This window comes from Narcine bancroftii, chromosome 3, assembly GCF_036971445.1.
Source record: "Narcine bancroftii isolate sNarBan1 chromosome 3, sNarBan1.hap1, whole genome shotgun sequence".
Taxonomy (NCBI): domain Eukaryota; kingdom Metazoa; phylum Chordata; class Chondrichthyes; order Torpediniformes; family Narcinidae; genus Narcine; species Narcine bancroftii.
In genome coordinates, this window is record NC_091471.1 from 133,931,485 (window position 1) to 133,950,590 (window position 19,106).

Sequence of the window (19,106 nt, forward strand, 5' to 3'; positions counted from 1 at the left end):
TGTCGCTTCTCGTCCTCCAAGTTTAGTCTGCAGATTTGGAAAGTGCACCTTGTTCCCCAAGCTCTTCTCCAGACCATTCCTTTCTGCTCAGCAAAGTGAAAGTGGTCACATTAAAGTTGAATAAAGTTGAGTATAAAATTCAGCTAAGAATCACGAAGCAAGTGTCTGGATCTTTGCAGGGCCTTGAGCAGCCACATATACAAAATTAACAAATAAAATGCATTTCCAGGAAACATCCACAGATAAAGTTGTCAAAATTAAATGTTAATTAATAGCACACTTAGAAGAATTGCTTTGTTGTTGAAATCTGACTAAAATCTAACAGAAAATAATAAAGGTAAAATAAAGCACACTCAGGCAATTATACAAAAATAGTGCAAATTAGTACTGCATTGATCCATGTCAGAGATACTTGAAAACCATTGGCCCACTTTTCACTAAAGTCACCTCACTCAAGTTAAAGTAAAACTACTGAAAAAGTTGAAATGATTATCATTCTGGGTCAAACAATATAGAAAGGAAAAGACATTTTAGTCATTTAAAATAAATATGTTTGCAGATCCATCCATCTGTATTGATTGGACTCCAGTAAGTTGGCCCAGTTTTTATTCACATGAGTATCCCAAAGTCTAACAATTCTGAATCGTGTTGATTGATCGAAACAAATTCTGGATCTGTAAAACTGATATTGCTTGAAGCTAACACAAAAGATTTGTCTTGTACATCCCAAAATGTCTGTGTGTAGATTTTCCATTTATTGCCATTGTTATTTCTTCATAATGTATATGTTATATTGTTAATTAGTTCATGGAGCAGCACATGTATTTCTTAAATTTACATCATTCTTATTTTATTCCATTTTAGGTGGACGACAAGTGGATTAAAAAGCCAGGGTCGGCTATCAGTGGGCAGCAATAGAGATCGAGAAATCTCAATGTCTGTTGGTCTGGGAAGATCTCAGCTAGATTCCAAGGGAGGTGTGGTTGGTGGCACCATAGATGTTAACACCTTGGAGATGGTTTGTAAGTTTCAAAAAATTTTGAAATGTTCTGGAATAAATTACGAGCATGCTTAATCTTTCTTTGCCAATGAAAACTCAATGAACAGAATCAGTGGTTTAGAATTGGTTAAAATAAGTGAGTAGGGATAGGTCAGTTCCCATTTTTTTTAAAAAAGCTCTGCCTTTTTAGAATGTTCATCACAGTGATCCTCTGCCTTCCTTGATGGTAATCAGCAGTTCATGGTCTGTAGTTATCTGGATTAGAGTCTTCTCAGTCCTAAATAGCTAACCCTCTTTTCCCTATTTCTGGCTACCCAGTTTCTCATTGTCTACCATAGAAAAGAGTTTGTGTTGCATCCCCTCAATAATGAGTACATAGAGACCAAAACTGCAGGTTGCCCTTCAGGTGTGGTGTCAACAAGGTGTGTAACACTTGGGCAAAGTTTGCTTGCACTTGTATTTTCTGTATCGATCGTATGCTTTTCTATTTACTTCTTGTATCTATATAATCAACCTCCTGAATGTTGTTTGCTGGCACAAACAGCTTTAAAAATTAGACATTTCATCACGTTAAATAATTTAAACTCAAAGAGCAATTTGCAAGTGATACAAATGAGAAATGAATGAACTAGGCACCCATCAGGATATCTTTTTTTAACCAATTGGAGTGAATGTGAAATTAAAATGAGAGAAAATTCAATATCAAATCAACAAATCAAATGCAGTAAAGGAAACGAGATAAATATCTCATTTCAATGAGAAGATCACTTTCTTAAAGGAAAGTGGAGTATGTTGTAGCATAACAGTAAAAACTGCAAAAAGCAACTGCAGAGGCATCATAGAATGCTGCATATCCATCAACGGAACAAGGAATTGGAAAAGGAGCAAACAGAAGCAAAGAAAACAGTGTTATAGCCTCAGTTCAGTCAAGTGGTCTTACTGGGGCCAGTGTGGATAACTGCAAACTTTCAATAGTGCCTGTGCAAGTCAAGAACAAGAACAGGTCTCGATCTAGGCAGCACTGCATCTTTTGGCATTAAGGGACTGATGAACAAACTTAATCTTCAAGGACAGAAGACAAAGATTATGTTGAAAACCATGGGACAAGAAGTCATTGAAACCAGCATTGTTTCAGGTTTAGAATTTGGAGTGTGCAGCAAAGATTTTTGTGATCTACCAAGTTTATACACTCGGAAGACTATGCCTGTGCACAAAGGAAACATCACACATAATAATATTCATCAGTTGTCTTATCTGTGGAACATTTATCGACCTGAAATTAATTCTGAGGTAAAAATGCTGATTGGTTCAGATGTACCAAAGGCTTTGAAACCATTAGGTATAAAGCAGAGTGTGGGAAATGGACATTAAGCTATTAAAACTGCTTGGGTGGACAATAAATGGACCATTAGAAAGAAAGAATAAATGATATTGCTCAGGAACAGTTAGAGACAAGTGTCACTAGGATATTTGTGAAATTTAATGAGTTGTGGTAACAGCAAAAGACTGTAAATAAGAAATTCACTTCTGAAAAAAATAAATCAAAGGCATATAAAACAACACTGAAGGAATTATTTTCATCAGAAATGGATGAAAATGAAGTATTAGAAAATGTTGCAAATATTTATTCCTATGTACCTGAATTTGAGCAAGGACGAAAACAAATTACTGAAAACAAATCTGAAAGTAACTTTTGTAGCCCAGAGGTTACAGCAGACAAGGTCAATGAAGAAATCTCACAACATGCCACAAAACTGCCAAATGCAGAAAATTGCTCCGAAGGAATAAAGAATCATGTGACTGACAAGCTAGTGCAATTACATTTAGAGAACAAAATGTTGGAAAAGGACTTGGAAATATTGGATAATCACAAAAATAGTGAACTGAAAGATTTTAACTTTGTATTTGGAAACAAAATTTGACTTCAAAAGGATAAGAATGAATCCAGTCATTCTTTGCTTTCTTAAGTGACTAAGGTAAAGGTCCAGAGAGAAGTTGACAAGAATAAAGATTTAATTGTGGATAAAATTTGCAAAGCCAGAAAATAGAAGAAAAGAATAACTGCAGAAGAAATGAATACAGTTATTGAGGAAAGAGATTTAGCCTTATCAAGATGCAAAAGGTTGGAGGAAGAATCTCATATTTTGAAAGAGAACAAGTCATTGTTTTCTGTAGTCAGCTGTTTTGCATTATTAACCAATCAAAAATGTAACTTGAAGTGGCCATGCCGGTGAGCTGAGTAGAAGTGTTTTGAAAGAGCTCTCCACAAAAAGAATTGAAAGGGTGTTTTAAAAGCTCTAAAAACAGAATTTTATTGGCAAAAATGGATACGTCCAAAATGACCGAGGCAACCAAAAACAAAATCTGAAGAAGTGACAGCTCAGCCTGATGATAAGGAGCGACTCAGCAGGGGCCTTGGGACTGGCCGAAGCCTGCAGAGCTGGGGAGTTGCCTCAAGGTATACCTTCCATCCTGGACATGGTGGAAACTTTATGCAGTCATTTCAGCGATGAGAGATGACAGATTAACTAAGTTATGGAAGACTTAAATGAGCAAATAACTGATTCAGAGGCTGAGCTGAACAAACCAAAAGACAGGCTGAAGGCACTGGAAGAATAGCAAAAATATGGGACACAGAAAAGAAAGGACTGATGGACAAGATCAACCATATGGAAAATTTTACAGACAACAATATAAGAATCATTTGACTGAGAAAAGGAATAAAGGGGAAAGATGTGATGTTTCTTTGAAACATGGATCCCACAAATGCTGGGACAAAATAAGTTAAATGCAAAGCTGCAAATTGCAAGAGCTTACTAGACCCTCAGACCCAAAAGAACCAGTGAATAGCGATCATGACCAGTCCTGATAAGACTTTTCAATTACCGGGAAAGAGATGCGAACTTGGGAGCAGCATATAAATATTCAAAAAATAATAATGGCCCATTAATGGTAGACAGTGCAAAACTAATATTGGAATTTGACAAGTAAAGATATAACTGAGATATTCATTGAATATTTAAATATTCAATGATTTATCCAGCAATGCTAAGGGTTGGGATGTCTCAGAAAGTAATCGACAAATTTTCAAGAATAAAGTGGAAGAATTTTTAAGAAAGTTATGATAAGATTAAAGTCACCAGCTGAAAGGACTGAAAAGACCATTTCAAAATGGGACTAACTGAAAGACGTATCTTTTTATTTATACAAATAGTACTGAGTCACCTTGTTTTCACTGTTAAAAGAAAAAATACATTGATTTATATGGAGAGCTGAAAAGACAGAAAGGTGGTAAGGAAAGCAACGAGGTGGGAACTCTGACTTGGCGGGAAGATGGCACTGGGAGAGGAGCAATTTTAAAAGATGGCACCAAAGGGAGGGTTTCTTCTTCTTTGGAATAACCTGCAGGTTTTATTCACTGGCTTCAATGTCACCGTCAGAGCTCGGGATGTGTGTGTTGTGTGTGTGTGTTTGTTAAAGGGGAAATGTATGGTGTTGGAAATGTATTTTAATTGGGAAATATGACAGTTTTTAGAAAATATGGAAGATATACAATATTTGTATGAAAATAGTATGGATATAACACTAAAGTTTCTTAGTCTTAATATTAACGGGACGGTGAAGATGAAGAGGGTTTTGGCATAGTTAAAGAAATTAAAAGTAGATATAATCTTTTTTCAAAAAATGCATCTTACCAAATTGGAATATGATAAATGAAAACGAGGATGGGTGGGACAAATATCATCTTCCTTTGGTTCAAAAGCAAAAGGGGTGGCTATTCTAATTAATAAAAATATACCAGTGTTAATAGAAGATACCTCGATTGATCAAGCTGGAATGTATGTAATGGCCACTATAAAATTTATGGAGAAGCATGGATATTTATGAATATTTATCCCAAAAATTTATGTCGATGAAGCCTTTATGAAGGACACCTTCTTAAAAACAGCAGAGGGAAGACAAAATATATTAGTTGGAAGAGACTTTAATTTCTGCTTGGATCCAATGCTAGATAAACCGGCAAGAAGAATGACAAGACCGTAAGCAGCAAAAACCACAGTTTCATATATGAAAGATCTAAATCTTATTGATGTATAGAGGCATTTAAATCCCAGAGAGAGAGACTACTCTTTTAACTCATGGGTGCACGACATACATACAAGGATTGATTTATTTTTAATGTTTCCCATGTTTAAAAAATAGTGTGATTAAAAGCAATATCTAGTGAGGCTTCTATCAGACCATTCTCCAATAATATTAACTATAGCAACAATGGAAAAGCAAGAGAATGTATACAGTTGGCACCTCAATACTACATTGCTTAAAAGAACAGACTTCTGTGAATTTATAAAGAGACAAATAGAAAAATTTTGTGAAACAAATCTGCCATTTACTAATAGATTTCTGATATGGGACACACTTAAACATATTTAAGGGGACAAATGATATCCTATATGAAGAATCTTAAGAGGGAACATATGGCAGAAGTAAACAGTTTGAAGATGGATATTAACGAATTAGAAAAAAAAATCAAAGAGCAGGACTACAAGAAGAATACAGATTACTGGAGAATAAAAAGTTAAGATATAATATAATATAAACATGTAGGACAGAAAAAGCTATAAAAACTAAACAACAATATTATGAGATGGGTGAAAGAGCACAAAAGGTTTTAGCTTGGCACATTAAAACAGAGGAGTCATCAAGAATGATAAATGCTATAAAAACTGAAACAGACACTCTAGTATATAAGCAAAAATAAATTCTTGACATTTTTAAACAATATTGCACAGAATCATACAAATCAGGATTACCAGGAGATGAGAATGAAATGGAAGAATTTTCCTGAATGTCCAACTTCCATGGCTGGAAGAGAGAGAAAGGATAGAATTAGATTCTCCCTTCACAGGCAAAGAAAGCAAAAAGGCTCTGGGCACAATACAGGAATAAATCACCGGGATAGGATGGATTTCCACCTGAGTTTTATAGACAATTCAAAGAATTATTAATACCCCTTTTAATGGATGTCCTGGACCAAGTTATGGAAACACAGACCCGCCTGGAGTCATTCTCAACCACAATTATTACAGTGTTACCAAAAAAGAATTGGAACCCACAAAAATCTTTGGCATACAGACTAATATCCTGTTAAATGCTGATTATAAGATACTAGCAAAAGCATTGATTGGCTAATAGGTTAGGACAATACTTGCCAAAAAAGATACATATGGACCAAGCAGGATTTGTTAAAGGAAAGCATTCCTCAAATAGCCTAGGAAGATTATTTAATATAATAAACATGGTAAATCATAACAAAATCCAAGTATTAAAGACTCTCGAAAAAGTATTTCACCATTTGGAATGGCCTTTTTATTTAAAACACTGGAAAAATTTGGTATAGACAGGTCATTTATAAATTGAATAAAAATTTTATGCCATAGACCATCAGCTTAAAATAATCAGATGTCGGCGGTGTTCCCCTTGATTAGATCAAGTAAACAGGTTTGCCTCTGTCTCCAGTGCTTTTTATTTTAGCAATTGAACTGCTGGTGGAGATAACAAGAAGAAATAAGGATACAAAGGGCCTCAAAGTCCATCATGAAGAACACAAAATTAGTCTATTCGCCGATGATGAGCTATTGTACCTATCGGAACAGGCTAAAGTAACATTAGAAAAGTATGGAAAAATATCAGGGTTCAAAATAAATATGGATAAAAGTGGGAAAATGCCATTAACAAATTTTGAATATGAAAGATTCCCAAAAAAGAAGTAAATTTAAATGGAAGACAGATGGAGCTGTTTCTATTAGGTAATTTCATGGAAATAAGTGACAAATTTACAAAATATCAAATCTCATTCATAAAAACAACATTGGCGGTAGTGAAAAAATGTATCACGATCACTTGGAAGTCTGGCTCCCCTCTATTTATAGCACGATGGACTGCGGAAATGAACAGCTGTATACTTACTTTTGTAAAGATCTGGCAGCCATACCTGGACCACATAGGAGCTTAGATAATAAAAAGGAACAAAAAAGAGTATAAAAGTAACTATTTTATCTATATATATAATTATATAATAATTATTTTTATATACATACACATATATATGTGTGTGTGTGTGTGTATATGTGTGTGTGTATATATAATAATTATATAAAAACATTGTCGATCCTTGCATCTGATGAAATGGTGCAGCCGAGATAGGTAAACTGGTTGACCGTTTTGAGTTTTGTGTGCCCGATGGAGATGTGGGGGGGCTGGTAGTCATGGTGGGGAGCTGGCTGATGGAGGACCTCAGTTTTCTTCAGGCTGACTTCCAGGCCAAACATTTTGGCAGTTCTCGCCAAGGCAAATAGCGCCTTTGGAAGACTACACAAAAGAGTCTGGAAAAACAACCAACTGAAAAACCTCACAAAGATAAGCGTATACAGAGCCGTTGTCATACCCACACTCCTGTTCGGCTCCGAATCATGGGTCCTCTACCGGCACCACCTACGGCTCCTAGAACGCTTCCACCAGCGTTGTCTCCGCTCCATCCTCAACATCCATTGGAGCGCTTACACCCCTAACATCGAAGTACTCGAGATGGCAGAGGTCGACAGCATCGAGTCCACGCTGCTGGAGATCCAGCTGCACTGGATGGGTCACGTCTCCAGAATGGAGGACCATCGCCTTCCCAAGATCGTGTTATATGGCGAGCTCTCCACTGGCCACCGTGACAGAGGTGCACCAAAGAAAAGGTACAAGGACTGCCTAAAGAAATCTCTTGGTGCCTGCCACATTGACCACCGCCAGTGGGCTGATATCGCCTCAAACCGTGCATCTTGGCGCCTCACAGTTTGGCGGGCAGCAACCTCCTTTGAAGAAGACCGCAGACACCTCACTGACAAAAGGCAAAGGAGGAAAAACCCAACACCCAACCCCAACCAACCAATTTTCCCTTGCAACCGCTGCAATCGTGTCTGCCTGTCCCGCATCGGACTTGTCAGCCACAAACGAGCCTGCAGCTGACGTGGACTTTTTACCCCCTCCATAAATCTTCGTCCGCGAAGCCAAGCCAAAGAAGATATAAAAACATAAATTCCCCAACTGTACTCTGTAGACTTAAAATATATGTAAGCTATGATGGTGAACAGTTCTGTATGTATGAGAGGGAGGGAGGAACTGTTTTTGTTTGTTCTGTTTGTGGAAAAAAAAAGTTTAATACAGGTAGACAATCCTTTATCCAGAACCCTTGGGGGACAGTGTGTTCCGAATTTCGGATTTTTCTGGATTTCAGAACAAAAGCCAGCTGCCCCAGATTTAAGCCCACCTGAATTGTGCTGCTCTATCCACCACCCCCCCATCAGTCGCACTGGCATCTCTCTGCCCCTCACCCACCCGAGTCCCGCTGCCATCTCTCCCCCCCCCCACCCTCCCGAGTCATGCTGCCGTCTCTCCCTCCTCCTGTCCGCCAGCCCGAGTCGCGCTGCCATCTCTCCCTCCTCCCGTCCGCCAGCCCAAGTAGCGCTGTCATCTCTTCCCACCCCCGCCCACCTAAGTTGCGCTGCTGTCTCTCCCCCCCACCTGCCAAAGTCACGCTCCCATCTCTCTCCCCTCACCTCCGCTCAACCTAGTCGTGCTGCTGTGTGTCTCTCTCTCTCTCTCCCCCTCTGCTGTACCAGCACCAGGAAAAGAAATGTTGGTTTGTGGAGCTTTCTGGATTTTAGATGTCCGGATAAAGGATTGTATACCTGTGTATTGTATATTTAAAATGTCACTATGTAAAATTTTTGAAAAAAAATCAAAAAAATTCAACTTGAAGGATTAGCTACTAACAATGCAGAAAGGAAGAGAACTTGGATTTCAGTAATGTAGCCAGCAAGATGAAGGAATTCAAACACCAAGTTCACTACAGCAGGGCTGACAACAAAATACCAACATATCACATGATCTTTTCACTTCAGATCAAGTTATTAATTTCTCAGAAGATAATGAGAGAATTACTTTCTTATTGAAAGAATTGAATGCAGAAAGAGAATTTAATAAAAGGTTTCAAAATAAATTGTCAGAAACTAAGACTGAATTGAAAGTTGCAAAATAAGTGGAACCAGTCTACTTCTTTACAGCAGGATTCTATAAATGCTGTGCCTGTTGATGAGTTTGAAGGACTAATGTTGTTTGAATCTTACCTTATCTATGACCAACTGCGGAAAAGAAAGAAAAGGATGAGTAAATCTGTTGCAGGGAAGGTTAAAGAGACACGTTTATTAAAATCAAGAGGATCAAATAAATCTTAAAAATCTGGTTTTGACTTCAAATTCTTCCTATGAGAAGCAGAATGCTGAAGAAAGCCAAAAGATATGCTGAAGAAGTACCTCATGTTAAACTCAAAAGGAGAGTTTTATCTTTTCTGAGAAATATTTATAATCAACATTATAACTCAGATTCTGGAGACAAAGGAACTTTGAAAAGTACAAACTTTATTTTCTTGTTTTTTCCCCCTACACATGTTACAGAGTTTATTGATCCAGAGAGGTGGTAAAAAAAAATCACTTTGTTTAAGGTTATGTGCTGGTAACCTCTGGCCTTATGAAGAAAGAATAAATAAGATCTTTATATTGTTTGAATGTTATGTTTCATTGTTATTTGTAATTAATGGTGTAATTAATATTTAAGACATTATGTCTTATTATAATAATTAGGGATCAGTATTGTAAGAGCCAAAATGGGTAATTTATTTACTTGTTAGGTCAGCATTCCGGGTCAATTGGCTGGGCGCAGCCATCTTTGTTCTTGTGTGCATGCGCGAGTTCCAGGAGCGCGTGCAGTAATTTAGTATATGAGAATGCCAGCTAGAGTATGCGTGATATGTTTGTGTATCAGAGTGCTGGTTGGTGCATGCGTGGTGGTGTATTGTATGAATCTGGAGCTAGAAAGTACGTTTGTCTTCACTGAGATAATAAATGTAACAAAAATGGAATGGAATATTTGATTTACAGAATGTATTGTTACGAGCCCAGAGGACCCCAAAACCCAGCAGCTATAGATATTCACCAAGACAAATGGTTACTTAAACAAAAGTTTGATTTTAATTATCTTTAAACATGAAAATAGAATCAAACTTTAACTTATCACTATTAACTTCTAATTATAAGCACACGTCTATGTAATGTGTGTGTGAGTTCAGAAAAATTCTTTGGTTCACCGTCCAATCTCACTTCTCATTCCTCCAAGTTCACTGGTTGCAGGCAATTCTTATACTGTGCACAGAATTTAACATTAATAAATTTCACCAGGCTTTCGTGCTTGAAAGGTAATTGGTTACCACTCAGGAAGGTTCTTGTCAGTTTTCAGAGAGAGATTTGTTGTTCCTGGACATCCACAACTGATATACTTCCATCAGCCACTTCAGGGTCTTGCTGACAAAAGTTGTCCCTTCAGGGTTCTCCAGATGATAACCTCTTTCTTTCATGTCACCACAGAGTTCCTTTTTGTTTCACTTATTCCAAGTGAAACATTAGACAGCCAGTCCTCCCCTCTTGCATGAACCACAAGGGCTTTGACCAGCCCATCTTCCAAATGGGGCTTTCCATAAGCTTGTCCCAGCTACTGTTGCTGACTATAACACCGCAGAACTGATCTGTGTGTGTGTGTGTGTGTGTGTGTGTGTGTGTGTGTGTGTGTGTCACTCTCTCTCTGAGAGAAAACCTATTGGACTCTCTCGACTTGCAAAATCACATGACCCTCTTCAAACAGCAAGCTCTCCTCCAGATAATCTGTGGGTCCAACAAGATCTTTCATTTGTTGCTTTTTGTAAACAACAATCCATTAGTGAACTCTCTTTGGCACTCTCCAAAGCTCTTGCAAAAGTTGTGGACCTGATAAGTTTAGCATTAGCAGAGCTCCAGTATTTCAAATAAGATCTGTTTTAAAGTGTTTGTATGTGACCTACTCTAACAAACCTTTCCCAATTTATCTCCCAAAAACATATCTATATACTCTGTCACAGTATAAATTTCTTGCTAAACATTTGAACCAAAGCAATATTCTGTAGCTTGAGTATTCAATTTGCACTCCAACATTTTTGCATATGTAATTAAAATTCTCACATTGCAAAATTATTGTAATCATAATAACCAACATTCAATTCAACCATGCAAAAACTGTTAAAAAGTCAGTTGAAGAATATAAACCAAGGAAAAAAAATCATGGGAGTATTTTCACTAATTATCAAAAATATGTTCTTGGGATTATCTTTATCATTAGGGTATGAATTAATTGTTCAATAATTTCAATTGGTTCAGCAATAGTTCATGATTTTATTTAAAGATGAGGAAGGAAGATTTAAACTGCAGCAGTAAAGGGCTTTGATTCCAAAGGAATTTCAGGTATTGCTGCTGCTTTAAATTTTACGGAAAATAACTGTTCATTTATTGTTCTAAGCTCACATCTCAGAGCACCCAAATCAACAACCCAGCCACAAAATCCAGATCACGTTGGGTTCCACAGATGCCCGCGTTGACTATATGGGATCAAGTATCTTGATGGGAATTTTCAGCAATGCAGATCTGCAATTACAAGATGAATGGAAAGTTAACCTCTATAACACAATAGACTTGAGCATAACTGAGAAAAGGTACATGTACTTTTATAATTATAAATGTCTGTGCATGGAATGATTTCTGGCAAATTGTAAATTTGTTTTCAGTGCAACTGAAATTACTTTATGCCATGCTGTTCATGCATTTCATAAATTCTATATTGTACAATGAGCTTTCTAGTAAATACTTCTCATCAACTTTAAAATTACAGATGATACTATTGATTTGTAGCTGTCAACTAAATATTGATAGTACCATCATCTGCACATTCAATAGGAATTTTTAAATTTAAAAAAATTTAACAAAATTTAATAGGTAATTTTAGCCCACGAGTCCATGCCGCCCATGTACACCCAATTAACCCACACCCCGGTACATTTCAAATGGTGGGAGAAAACCAGATCCCCCAGGGAAAATCCACGGGGAGAACATCCAAATTCCTTGCAGACAGCATGGGATTTGAACCCTACTCCCAATCACTGGTGCTGTAAAGGCATTGAGCTAACTACTACGCCAACCATGCCATCTTATTTTTCCTGAATATAATGTTAACTGGGAATACACAGATCAGAAGGGCTTGTGTCAATGATCTTTCCCATCAGCTCATATATATAGCTGCCTGGTTGATGTTAGGAAATGTAAAACAGCACCCATCTTGTTGGGGTGTCTAATGGTAGAGGGGTAGCAGCTGTTCCAGCAGGTTCAGAAACAGCTGTTAACCGTCCACCATCAGATTCCTCAACAACAAACTCCATCAGGGACTCATTTAAGGACTCTTACTTTATCGTTTTTTTCATTCTATTTTGCACAGTTTACATTTCATTTTCTGTTTACAGTTCTTTATTTGTTCACATGTATGGGCTTTGAAATTAACATGCAGAGGATAAGGAATGAGTCACCTTTATTCAAGTTAGAAAATACTTTTTCATTTCAAATAGCTAATAGAAAATAGATTTAAACTGTAATTTAACATTTTTATTAATGTACATTTATTTCTGCCCTCCCTCCAGTGAAGTCTTTGTTCATGGTGATCTACAATGGGACATTTTCCAAGTCATGATCTCAAGATCAACCACTCCTGACCTCATTAAAATTGGAATGAAATTGCAAGAATTTTTCACTCAGCAATTTGATACAAGTAAACGAGCCCTATCTACATGGGGACCAGTCCACTATATACCTCCAAAAACACCAGTAATAAATGTGGAGAGAAGTTCAAATGAACATTGTGAGAATTCCTGAATTTCCTTAAAAATTACAAACTTAAACTGGATATATTTTATAATTAATAATAAATAAATAATTTTATTTTGTTACTTTCTTGCAGTATTAGATGCAGCTCATCATCGTCATTGGCCAGAAGTGTTAAAGGTGATTGCTGGATGTCAAATATCGTTATTCCAAATGCCTCTGCCCGAAGATGCAGTGCAACTGGGTGGATCCATGAGCTTGCATGGAAATCACATGACTCTAGCATGTTTTCATGGACCAAACTTCCGTTCAAAGTCTTGGGCATTATTCCACCTCGAGGAGCCCAATATTGCTTTCTGGACTGAGGCTCAGAAAATCTGGGAAGATGGTAAATAAGAAACAACTTTTGAGTTACAAATAGGTTCAGTTTTTATTAATACTAAAAAAAATGTTAAAATGAATATTCCAGCCTTACACTGGGGCATAATCATATGGATTTGGATAATTATTTGTGAAAAGGTGGTATGAATCAGGCATATGTGTCTACACTTTGAACCTTGACTCCAGAGATTTCATCATGTTTAAATTTACAAATCACATTTTTTTAAAAATCTGTTTGCATAATAGCTGGGTCTTCTGAATGCATTGGAGACATAATATTCAAGACCTTTTAGCCATTAAACAGATATTTCCTTTCATATTCCTACAATTAATATTTAGATTCTATGGGAAGTAAGCATTTGTGTCTGAACAGAGCCCTCTTCTTGAGAGCATTTTGAAATCTTATTTTCTGCATATTCCTCCAGGACTATCATTCCTGGGCTGTTCATGCAGTTTGAAATGAATTGGATTGGAGCATTCAAATATGTTCAACAACTCCGCTCTGTCACCTAACCCCTTAAAGAAAACAATGAGTTATAAATCCATCACTTTTGCAGTATTATTTGCTATGGCTTAGTATAACATTAAAGGATGTGGTATAGTAAGTATAGATATTAGATTTTTAAAAATTGTTCTGGTTAGAATCAAGCAGTTATAATCAAATAATATTCAAAACTAAGCCAGTTTCGGTTACAGTACAGTTTTCTGATGCAATTTATTTATTTCTATGATCACAAGGTGTCTAAAGATTTATCCTTAGTGAGCAATTTTCAGCTTAAAGCTGTTCTACGCACACTTAGCAATGGGATACAATGCCCACTTGCATGAATTTTGTCTCCACGTACATGGTCTGCAGACACTGTATATTTAGAAATCTGAGCAAGCCTTATTCAGTGGCCTGCTCCCTGTTCTACATTAGTTAAACGTTTCTAGCCCATTTGGGGAAATACCTAATTGTCTGATAAATCCATCTTCTGTTCTTAAATTTCCATAGCAAAACCTGCCCACCTCTGCCAACATCACAACTTGCCCAACAACTGCATTCTTGCCCTCATATTATTTGCCTGGCTCTATGTCCACACGAATGCCTACTTGACCTGCTCCACACTCCCTTACAAGCATCTCACTTACTACCCCAACAAAATAAAGAGACAAAATTAAAAAGTAACCTCTCATCAGTGTCATACCCAGCCAGATTGTTGAGATGGAGCAGTTCAATGGATGTTGCAGGATTTTTTAATTTTCCATTCTCCTTGCATAAGACTCAATATTTTACTTGTCTTTCTAATTATTTTTGTTATTTCTGTGCTTTATGTACAGAGCATCAAGATCCCTGAAAGGCAGCATTCAATATTCCATTTTTAAAATGCCAAAGTGGAGAACATGTTTATTCCCCCACTGTTTGTCCATTGACTTGGAGTTTTGCAGACTTTGTATCATCCTTGCATCTTGTTTCTCCCTTTTGCTTACCAATTCTCAATTATCATTGTGATGTTCCCCCCATTTTCCAGTTCATTTCATTTGTGTAGGACTGCCTCTTTAGGAGACCAGATTTAGCAAAAGCCTGCAGATTTTAGAAAGTGACTGTGAATTAGCAGCAGGCTTTGGAGACAGCATGTTCTTTACTTGATATATTTTACACAGTGAAGGAGAGAAGCCCTGAGTAGAGACCATGTGAGCAGCTTCTTTAAAAGACAGTATACATTTTGTTCAAGAGGCCATTTTAAGAAGGCAGCACAAGAGCAACATCTCTTTGACCTCCTTTGTAGCAATGAGAAACCCACTTGGCCTCATTGTGTAGTTATAGACAGAATTGACAGACTTCCGCTTTTTGATTACTGAGGGATGAGAAACTACTTTGACTGAACTCCAAAAAGAGTTTTAAAGTTGCAGAAGAAATACTGCACTCCACTTCAACAGACCTGTAAAAAGGCTGAAGAAGGCCTTTGTCTAAAAAGGACATTTCTCTGAAGTACCTCAGCAAGGGTTTTCATCAGTTAATCAATCTGCTATCACTCCCAGTCTCTTTCACCCACTTCATGAATAGCTCCTTCCATTTAACTGCATATCTCACCATTTAAGGCCTGTGTGTCTGTGATGTGCTATGAGCAGAAAGCAGACACAAAACATAAAGTCTGTTCAACAGACTTTATTCAACATAAACTTCCACAGAACTGGCTGTGAGAATGCTGTGCAAGCTCTGAGACTTACCTCCAGGGACTGGATGTAACTTGTATCCTGGAGGGTGATTGGCAGCTGACCGGGTAGGGCTTGATCCATTCAGGTTGGCTGATTGACAGGTTGTCCTCCAGTGCTCTTCTGCAGGTACACAGGTCTCCCCCTGCAGTAGGCTAGTAGTGTATCAACACAGTGTCTCAACCATCCGAAAGCCTGCGTGACGCATCAATTTCCAAACCCACGGGTCATCACTGAACTTCCGAGCTGAACTTTGAACTGCCTTTCCAGAATTGAATCTTGAGCTGTAATGGCTTGGGGCAGTCCACATGTTCATGCATAGTTAGAGTTTAAGTTAGATAATTGTATATAAATTTAGTTAAGTTTAAATAAGTTAGTTAAATTAGATTAGGTGTTTATATGATTGATTGATCAATAACTAACATTTTTATTTTAAATATAACACCATCTGGGGTAATTTTTATTTCTGCTATCTAGTACGTAACAAAATTCAGATGCTTGTACCATGAACATGTGAAATATTTGTACAAAGTTCCTGCAATTTCCTTTTTTCCCAGTTTCATTGGCTAAGAGTCAATTATTTACTTATGCTACTCCTTTCCTATTTATATTTGTTAAAGCTTGTACTTGAGTGATTAGGTGAAAATCTGGCAAATGGAGTTTAATGTAGGGAAGTGTGGGGTCATGCAAAGCAGGAGGAATCATAGGGCAGAGTATCTCAATGCAGAGAGACTACAATGAGTGAAATTGAGAATGATCTTGATATTCTAGTGGCTGAATTACAAAGCCAGCAGGCAGGTCCAACAATTAGTTAGAAGGTAAATTGTATGTTGCAAAGAGATTGGATTTAATATGAGGGGAGATTTTGAAATAGTTGTACACTACAATTAGAACCCCTTTTACAGGTCTTTTGAAGTGGAATGCAGTATTTCTTCTGCAAATAGAGAATCCTTTTCACAGGTTGGTCGAGGAAAGTGCAGAATTTCTTCTGCAACTTTAAAACTCTTCTTGAGGTTCAGTCAAAGTAGTTTCTCATCCCTTGGTAACCAAAAGGAGGAAATCTGTCAATTCTGTCTATAACCACACAATGAGACGAAGTGGGTTTCTCAATCCCACAAAGGAGGTTGAAGAGATGTTGCTCTTGTGCTGCCTTCTTAAAATGGCCTCTTGAACAAAATGTGTACTGTCTTTTTAAGAAGCTGGTCACATGGTCTCTGCTTCAGGGCTTCTCCCCTTCACTGTGCAAAATGTATCAAGTAAAGAACACCTGGAATACTGTGTACAATTTTGTTCTCCATGTCTAAGACAAGTTGGACTGAAAGACCAATATTCATACTGTTTCACTTTATTGTATTTAAAATCTCAGTAATATTTCACCATAATTGTTTCTTTTTTAATATTTAAAGGTAGCTGATTAAACATTTCATATTTTCAATGATCTTTTGATTTCTTTTAAAGTGCAAGAAATTGCTTGACTTCATCAGAGATTTTGCATTTCTTTGATCGAGTGTCATCAACACTCTAATTATTTTAGAGCCACTGTCACTCAAAAAAATTTCAGCACTTTCCACCACACCAGTTGATCAATTGTTTCTGCGAATATATTCCCAAGATCCCTTCTGTTACTTGGTCTTCTGTTTTGTACTTCAGTCACCCCACTGCAAACTACCACCTCCAGAATTCATCATTCAGAATCTTTTTTTAGTTTAAAAAATCTCATCATGTACATTTTCATAAAGCTATAGATATTGGAAAAGGACCCTTTTATAAACTGTTTTTACAAAGTACCTGCTCAGCTACAGCAAGTAAAAAGTTGGTGCATATTTTCATTGTACAATGTATATACCAATAAACATATCATTAATTTTGCAAAGAAATAATTTTTATTTCTGTCATCAACATCTATTAAAGACTAGAGTAAGACAGAGCTGAAGACTTAACCCATATGCACTAATGTTTTGAAGGGAAATGAGTTGCTGACCAGAATGTGCACCTATTCTAATAATTTCTAAGTTTATTTAATTGAATGTCACCAGTCATTTCTTAATCTGCCCACAGGTGCAAGTGACCATTCAACATATATTGTACAAACGCTGGATTTTCATTTGGGACACAATACAATGGTTACAAAACCTGGTGGTGCTTTAGAAAGTCCAATGGCCACAATCACCAAAATAACCAGACGTCGTCATGAAAACCCACCACATGGTGTAGCAACTGTGCAAGAGTGGTTCAATTACGTAACTGCCATGAGGAATGAAGGTAAAAAAGATTGATATCCTCTTTTTAAATTTCCGTTCATATGATTGAGACTGGATTGATTTGGTAGTAATTAGCCAGATTAGATCTGCATTTTTAAATATAATCGACCTAGTTTTTTTCAGTTATTAATTTCAAATGTAATTGTCACATTCTACCTAGTATAATGGTAAGAGTTCTTCTGCGAGCCACCCAACAGGTCAATTTGAGCATAAGAAATTAGAGCAGAAGTATGTAATTTAGCCTGTGGCTTTCTCCAATTAACACTTTTTGACTGTTTGGTGTAGACTCCTTCCCCTCCATTGTTCCCCCTTAGTCTATAGTTTTTAATTAAGATGCTTGCTTCTACCTTGAAGAAGGGCTCAGGCCTGAAACATCAGTGCAGTGAACTGGGATTCACTGGTAGTGTGTTGCGCTGATGGGTGGCCTCGCCCCCATCTGCACACATATAACCCTGGTTTCCTGCCTAAACCCAGAATTCTTCTGAAGACGTCTGTGAAACCCTACCCATTGTTATAAGCTAATAAAAGTGTTTGTTCTCCCTCCAGTCGTGAGAGCTTTTATTCACGCTACAATTTTATTAGCTTATTCCCTAAACAATGGAAGTGCTACTCAAACCAGGTATGCTGTTGATAGACCCTCTGTCCCCTGAAGTGGCAGAGGAGTTCACGTACTGGCCAGACTGCTTCCAGGCCTACCAGAATGTGACCAGAGATGTCTTCCACACCGATAAACTCAGGAGGTCCACACTCGTTTCAAGAGTAGGAACAAAAAGGTATGCAGTCATCAGGGACTGCACTATATATGACGCTGCTATCGGGATATGAAGGCTAGGTACCTGAAGTCGCAAGACAAGGTCCTAGCGAGGCACTGACTTGCTCTACACTGCCAACTACCAGGAGAGATCATCAATGACTACCTCCTGGATCTGTGGACATTTGCCAAGAAGTGCAGGTACGAAGCCACTACAGGCCATGTACATGAGGAAGAACGGATCCAGGATACTCTAGTCATGGGGGTCCGCTCGAGGTACATGAAGCAGCGACTGCTCAAGTTGGGAAAGAAGGACCTGGCGAGCCACATTAAACTGGCCATATTGTTGGAACAAGCTTGAGAACGACGACCTCGAAGCCAGCAAACCTGCACACCCAGATGACCCCTTCCAAACACTGGCTGCTCCTGCTACCCCAGTCCTAATGGCTGCCGATTCCCATGCTTTTTCTGCAGCAAGAGCCAACATCCCCAATCTCGTTGCCCAGCTAAAGACTCAGTGTGTTCTAGCTGTAGCAAGAATGGACATTTTGAGAGTTTGCTGTGTGAGGAGAGGCCTGGGGAAGTCCATGGCCTGCACCGCTCCCGGATCTGATTCCAGCCCCAAGCCATCTCCCCTGAATTCACCCGAACCAGCTTGCTTTGTGACAGGCCAACGGAGGGTAGGGGTGAGGAAACAGCACAACCCAAATTCAAACTCGGCACCATCATCGTTGGAGGAG

General features: G+C 37.8%; 1 protein-coding gene across 6 annotated transcripts in view; it reads left to right on the forward strand.

Moving 5' to 3' along the window:
- kiaa1109 (KIAA1109 ortholog) overlaps positions 1-19,106 on the forward strand; it is a 479,529-nt gene that overhangs the window by 440,488 nt on the left and 19,935 nt on the right. For all 6 annotated transcript variants that reach the window (XM_069925175.1, XM_069925178.1, XM_069925177.1 and 3 more), the window contains 5 exons: positions 865-1,022; positions 11,429-11,621; positions 12,597-12,814; positions 12,914-13,165; positions 17,413-17,616. In XM_069925175.1, coding sequence (XP_069781276.1) covers positions 865-1,022; positions 11,429-11,621; positions 12,597-12,814; positions 12,914-13,165; positions 17,413-17,616 — 1,025 coding nt within the window. The remainder of the gene's footprint in view (positions 1-864; positions 1,023-11,428; positions 11,622-12,596; positions 12,815-12,913; positions 13,166-17,412; positions 17,617-19,106) is intronic.